Raw genomic sequence first — 6,820 nt, forward strand, 5'->3', positions numbered from 1 at the left:
CCTTCCCCATGGTGGGGTGGGCAGACTTGGTCCAGTGCCCCCTGGGGATGGAGCTAAGGACGGTCGATGCTCTGAGCACACAGCCTCACCTTTGACCCGAGGAGGAAGGGCACGGGAGGCATGGCGAGGCCTGGGCTTGGCCCTAGAGGTGGCCCCGTGTGGGCAAGGACAGCGGGCTTTGCTTCCTGTGTCTCTGGGGTAAGTGTTACAGGCATTCAGGGAGCTCGACTTTTGATTTCTGATTTGGGGGGAAGGAATAGACCTCAAGCCAGATACTCTCTCTCTGCTGGTTTTCCATCCCTTTCATCTCATGTGTTCTGCTTTCTAAAAGATGTTCTCAACTTAGCCTTATTTTTACTGAGTTGTAGTTCTGAAGTCATTTCAAGGATGCACTTTCTCTATCTTGGACAATATTGATAGCCTGGCTGATTTGCTCCCCTTTACTTTTTTCTGTCTGCGTAGTTGGTTTCATTCCAGATGTTCTTTTATGTAGATTTACTTAGTTTTCTGTTTAAAAGCAGACTACTACAAAGCTGGTGGGCAGCTTGTTGGTGGGGCCCACCCGAGTTTCTGTAAAGTTTGATGTGGCTGGCTGTTTGGTTGGGAACCTTCGATGTGGGTGTGCTGGACTTGTATTTCAGGCTCCTCAGAACTCTAAAGAGAGCGCCTCCCATCTTCTGCCTGAGGCTCCAGGCCCAGCCGTGCAGCCTGGAAACAGGGTGGGCTAGAGGGCTTGCCCTCAGCTCATCTCTGTCCGTCTAATCTTATTTTCCATTCACGGGACTGCTGTCTCCAGCTGGACCTTCTTTTTTTCCCAATCCAAAGTCCCTCAAGTTTATCTTTTAGTTTATTTTATAAATTAAAAAACTTAAGATAGGTTATAATTGACATAAAACAAGCTGCTGTGTGTGCTTAGTCGTGCCCGACTCTGTGTGACCCCCACGGACTGGAGCCCGCCAGGCTCCTCTGTCCAGGGGGTTCTCCAGGCAAGAACACTGGGGTGGGTTGCGATGCCCTCCTCCAGGGGACCTTCCTGACCCTGGGGCTGAACCTGCATCTATGTCACTGTGTTGGCAGGCAGGCTCTTTAACACTAGTGCCACCTGGGCACACACTTAAAATGTGCAGATGCACACCCGTAGATGAGTTTCCAAGGGCGCCGTGACAGAGCACCGCAGGATGGGCAGCGCAGGGCAGGGGGCTCCCCCAGCGTGGAGGCGAGGAGCCCAGGGAGGGGTGTCGGCAGCGCGGCCTCCTCCAGAGGCCTGTGGGGGCCTCCCAGGCCTCTCTTCTGGACGGCGGGCCGCTGGGCCCCCGGGCTTGTTGACAGCACTCTGTGTGTCACAGGGCTCCCCTCTGGCCATGTGGCACTCTTCTGAGTAAGGGCCCCAGGCATACCAGACTCAAGGCCCACCTTATTCCAGTATCATTTCGTCTCAACTGAGAGCCTCTGCAGTGACTGTTTCCAAAATAAGATCACACTGTGAGGCACTGGGCTTAAACGAACTTTGTGGGGACAGCAACCTGTGAAACCTCACTCCAGTCAGCATGGTAAAAGCATGCAGAAATCCCAAGTCCCTGTGTCCCTTTGCAAACCTTCCTTCCTCTCCTACCTCTCCCCTTCTCCAGAAACTGCCAACGTACCTTTTTGTCTCTTCAGTTTGTATTTGCTGGAGTTTTTGCACTGCATGTGCTTAGCTTGAAAGTCAGCGTTTTGCTGCATGTGTGAGCGGTATATTTGCTGCTTTCGCCAAGCAGTGATTCCATTGTATATACATGGACCACTATTTGCTTTATCCTTCTGTTGATGGACATTTCAACAGTTTCATGTTTGGGGCTATTAATGAGTAAGCTGCTATAAATGGCCTTTATTTTGGGTAAAATAAGGTAAGTTTTGTAGCCAAACTCAAAAATATATTTCCAATTATTTCTGTATACAGCTTTCTAAATAAGAATATTTGACTTAACTCTCAAATTAGAACAAGAAACATCTAACTGCCGTGGGATTTTCCATTTTAAACAAAAATTTAGGAATATCCAATGATGTGCTTTTCTACAGAGGAACACAAATAATGAAATATGGCTCTTTTTATGGCTATTTTCACTAGGACCCCTGGTCCTGGAGCTCACTCCATTTGAACATTTGGTCACAGCTGACCTCCAGCACCTGAGCACAGTGGAGAGGGTCTCTGAGTGAATCATCTGTGGCCTCACTCTAAGATGTGGCCACAGGGCCAAGCATCTGTTTCATTAGAGGCTGGATCTCACTGATGAGCCTTTACTTCCTCTTCAGATTAGAAAACTAAAGCTGCAGTTGGAGGAGGAGCGGCAGAAGTGCCCCAGGAGTGACGGCACAGCGGGCGACCTGGCAGAGCTCCAGAACGGCTCGGACCTGCAGCTCATTGAGATGCAGAGTGAGGCTGGGCCGGCGCGCTCCCCGGGGTGGGCTGTGCTCGGGCTGCTGGAGCCTGTGGTTCCAAAGCTTAGCCCTCAGGTGGGCCAGAAAAGCTGTCCCAGTCGGTCACAGACCGAGAGCCGGCTTCTAGCTGGCGTGCTTCCTGGGTGGGGCTCTCCCCTTCTGGGTGGCATGATTTCTAGGACATCTTGCAGCTAGTGACATCGTGACACTGTCGTTTTTCACATTCCTGTGTCATCTGTAAGCACCCTTCCTACTGATAAGTTTTTCTGGGGAGTTTATCTTAGATGATTGGAGGGATATATTCGGAACTAACTCACACCACTGCAGAGTGGTTTCAGAATTTTCCCAGAAATAGTCTTAACTTTATTAGATGGAATTTAAAACAGGCCACAGAGCCCATTCAGTTTACCTAAATTCAGTTTTCCTGCCTTTCTGGTTTTGACTCCATATTACTGAATATTGTAAACACCTACTGTATTCCCAGTGTTCCACAGTAGGGAGACATCTGTATATGGAGAATGTATAATCCACACAGGGGAGACACTTGTTTTTCCAGTTTGAATAAGGCGTTGCTAGTAACTTATTTTAAAACACTGGTTCCTCCGTGACCTTTCCATCTACATATTCTGAGTGAGGCCATGTAGGCCTTTTTGGACAAAGGCTTAATTAAAACTTACTACCATTAATGTTTTTGTTAAATTTGGATTGCTGGAAGGAATTTTTCTCCCCTAGGATTTCTGAACTTCTTGTTTTAAATAGTTTGCTTCTAGGTCAGATATACAGCTAATGATTCCCAGCTCTATCCCTAACGCATTATCACAACATACTACTGAAAAGCATTTATTTCAGTAAATATTAAGCGTACATTATGTCCGGAGCACTTAGCTGGAAACGGAGGTGCATTCAAAAAGCTGAGACATACACGTGGACCTGTGTTGTCCTCTGTTCTATATGTTAGGGAAACATGATAATGTCCTAAGTGCAAAAAAAAATGCAACAGAGGAAGGAGAAGCGTTGCCTGTGGAGGGTCATGAAGGTGAGGACTGAGGACCTTAATGGCTGGGTCAGACTCAGATCAGAGGTGGGAGTAGGGGCCCTGCTGTATTCACAGCAGGGCTCCCTGCTTCGAGCTCTACCTGCACGCATCAGAATTTCTTCCAGGTGCTGTAGTGCAAGTGCTGGAGCGTCCTGGGGCATAGATGTGCCAGGACTGGGGCGCAGGGAGCTGCTGCGGTTGCCTGTGTGCTTTGCACTGCACAGCCCTCTCCCGGGCAGCAGGCGGGCCTCACTGCCTCTCGTCACACCTGCATCTCTGCAAGAGGTTTATTATTCTCTTCTCTTCTAGGAGACGCCAACAGACAAATTAGTGAATACAAGTTTAAGCTTTCAAAAGCGGAACAGGATATAACCACCTTGGAGCAAAGTGTGAGTCCTTTCTGTGTGAGGTGCCAAGTGATGTCAGTCCCCCGGCAGCACCCCTGCTTCCTGCAGCAGCGGCCAGCCCCGCGAGGGCCTAGGTTTCTTTGAGCTGTCTCTGCAGTTGGATCTGTAGAAAAGCTCCATATTAAAGTGGAGAAGCCACAGGAAACTTCAGCCTTCTCTATGAAGGAAGACTGAAGCTATACTTCCATTTCTTGGAGCCAATTCAAGAAGATGGTACTTTATAATATATTCCCTTCTTGCACATTTCAGAAAGCCTAATGACTTCTCCATTCGGGGCGTCTCCTCCGGTGATGTTACTGTGGCTCTTAAACAATGTAGTCGTCATAAAACCGAACATGGGAAACTGGCCCTGTAATGACTGCACAGCTCATCCTCTAAAGGGGTGACAGTTCTTGGTTTATAAATAGCAGTTGGGTTCTGAGAGGACCTCTGACTCGCCCTGAGGGGGCTCGTTAGTGTTAGCTTACTTGGAATCTGTCATGACGTCGTGTTTGCATCTTGGCTGCAGAAAAACCGGTGGCTCCTAGTGGCAGCCCCTCAGGACTGTTCTCGTGTTTACAGATCAGCCGCCTGGAGGGGCAGGTGCTGAGATACAAAACCGCTGCTGAGAATGCAGAGAAAGTCGAGGATGAGCTGAAAGCAGAGAAGAGGAAGCTACAAAGAGAGGTACTTACTTTATTATGCTTCTTGAAATACGTTCCTAAAAAGAAAAGCTCCTTTGGAAACACATTCTTTGCTGTGTAAGGAATTTCATCCTGGCTCCAATCTTCAGTGACACAGCAGTGGGATCCTATACTCTGTGTTGGTTTCCGACCTGCACAGGGACTGCCATTTACTTTTATGTTTTGCTCAGCTGGTGAGAAAAAGGTTTCATTTTTGTTTTAGATGAGGTCTATGTCTGTATGCCCTGTCTCTCGACACCACTGATTCACACCTCTGGCTGGCTGAAAAAAAAGTGACTGTTGGGTCCCATGGAAGACCACCCCGCCTGGCAGTGATTCCACCTCCCCAAGAGTGCAGAGGAAAGTCTGTGCGGGCTTTATTTCTGACCATGAGAAGTAACCGCTGTCTTCCCGTCCACAGCTCCGAACAGCACTGGACAAGATCGAGGAGATGGAGATGACTAACAGCCACCTGGCCAAGCGGCTGGAGAAGATGAAGGCCAACAGGACAGCGCTGCTGGCCCAGCAGTAGGGCCCCGCCCGCCCCCGAGGGGCTGCCCCCCAGCCCGGACGCAGACCCCTTTCAGGACTGTTTGAGCTTTGTCGTTCAGATAGCCGCCTTTGTGTTTTCTAATTTATGAGAGGATGAAACAGGCTTGAATCTTCATGAATGAACACTTTGTGTGTAGTTTGATTCTAGACTGAGAACTAGTCCATGCCGTTATTTTTTATTTCCGTAATTTTAGAATCAAGTTTACTCACCACTTTTCCCCAGCCACCTCAGTGACTGGGCCCAGCTCTGGAGGACAGCGGCTCGGCGCCCGCTGAGATACTTCCTGGAGACCTCAGAAACACAAGTGCCTTCTCCACGGTGCAATTCAGACTACAGTGATCTCCAGGGGCCAAGAGACACTTACCCTTAATATCAGGTAGCATTTATATTTAGTGAAGAAACAAGTTCACAGGTGGGGAATATATGTTTCACTCAAATTTGTATGTTTGGAGGAAAAAGCCTTTTTTGTAAGATATTTATATAAGAAAATGTTAGAAAAGGATATGGGGAGTGTATATAAAACTTGTTTTATTGCATGGGGCAGGGGCGCCCAGGGCCTGTTGCTCTTAAAGTAAGAGTAGGGTCCTTAGTCTTCATATCAGCTGTGCTGTATCTTGTAAAGTATTTCATCTGCTGCTTATTTGTGGAATGAAACCTCAGACCAGCCCGATGGAGCAGGAGGGCGGGCAGGCCAGGCAGGCGGAGGTCGGCCTCAAGAGTCTGTTAAACACACCCTTCTGCTGACTACAGTCGGCTGCTGACACATTTGTTCTATTAAGAGGAGCCTTTAAAACAAATCGTGGCAGTCACGCCCCTCCGAGCTCAACCCCTCTGCTCTCCTTAAGGAAAAATTATCTGAAATACAGAATTTCTTTTAAGAACTTTGGTTTCATCTTTAAAGGTACCCAGTTCAAGAGGATTTTGCCGTGGAGTGTGTAGCCATGTTGCAGTATTTGTGATTCTCTGTTGTTCTCAGAATCGAGGTGGTTTTATGGAAATGATTCTTGTATCTTCAACGTGTTTACACAAAAAATACGGGGGAAGTCTAATGAATTAAGGCCACATAAGATAAAATTAGACATGAAACTAGGTAATAAAGTTAACTTAAATATGAATAAGATCTCTAATAATTATTCTCTTCTTTAGAATAATTATCTCTGTTTTTAAAATATGAAAACCAATGTCCTGAATGGAGGTGATTTCCTGTAAGTTTTCTTTCAGGTGGTATATGGGAGTGGGCGGTGGCGAGGCATGTTCTGGGACGCAGATTCATCCTAGAATCCCATACTTGGAACCGACATACTGTGTGGTCCAGCTGGAGGCCTTGGAGTCCCTCTTCCTCTCCACCCATGCTCACTCAACCTCTGCTCCTCCCAGAGCAGCCTGTCCTTGTCCCTGTCTTTTCCAAATGGAATGGCTCCACTTCTCATAAGATAAGATTCTTCTGTTCTTTTCTGCAGAAATTTCTTCACTGAGCCTTGTGAGCTGGACTTTACCTCCAAACTACAGATATTCTTCCTCCCAGTGCTGACTGCACATTTATTTTTAATGGCAGATAATTCACGTTTGTATTTTTATAATATCCTTCAAAGAAAAATGCCTAGAAATGCCTTTATCATATGCTGGTATTATTGACAGCCATTAACAAAGTAGGCTAACTTAAAAACTCATGCCTGTTATGCACTGTGTAAGGACTGTTCAGTTTTTTTTACACTATTTAGTTATTAAAGGTACTAATAGACTG

At 47.2% G+C, this 6,820-nt stretch overlaps 1 protein-coding gene across 43 annotated transcripts in view; it reads left to right on the forward strand.

Annotated features, from left to right (window-relative positions):
- LRRFIP2 (LRR binding FLII interacting protein 2) overlaps positions 1-6,191 on the forward strand; it is a 111,005-nt gene extending 104,814 nt beyond the window's left edge. For all 43 annotated transcript variants that reach the window (XM_069561244.1, XM_069561277.1, XM_069561286.1 and 40 more), the window contains 4 exons: positions 2,293-2,413; positions 3,764-3,843; positions 4,423-4,527; positions 4,945-6,191. In XM_069561244.1, coding sequence (XP_069417345.1) covers positions 2,293-2,413; positions 3,764-3,843; positions 4,423-4,527; positions 4,945-5,055 — 417 coding nt within the window. In that variant the 3' untranslated portion in view covers positions 5,056-6,191. The remainder of the gene's footprint in view (positions 1-2,292; positions 2,414-3,763; positions 3,844-4,422; positions 4,528-4,944) is intronic.
- Positions 6,192-6,820: the final 629 nt, after the last annotated feature.

This window comes from Ovis canadensis, chromosome 19, assembly GCF_042477335.2.
Source record: "Ovis canadensis isolate MfBH-ARS-UI-01 breed Bighorn chromosome 19, ARS-UI_OviCan_v2, whole genome shotgun sequence".
NCBI lineage: Eukaryota > Metazoa > Chordata > Mammalia > Artiodactyla > Bovidae > Ovis > Ovis canadensis.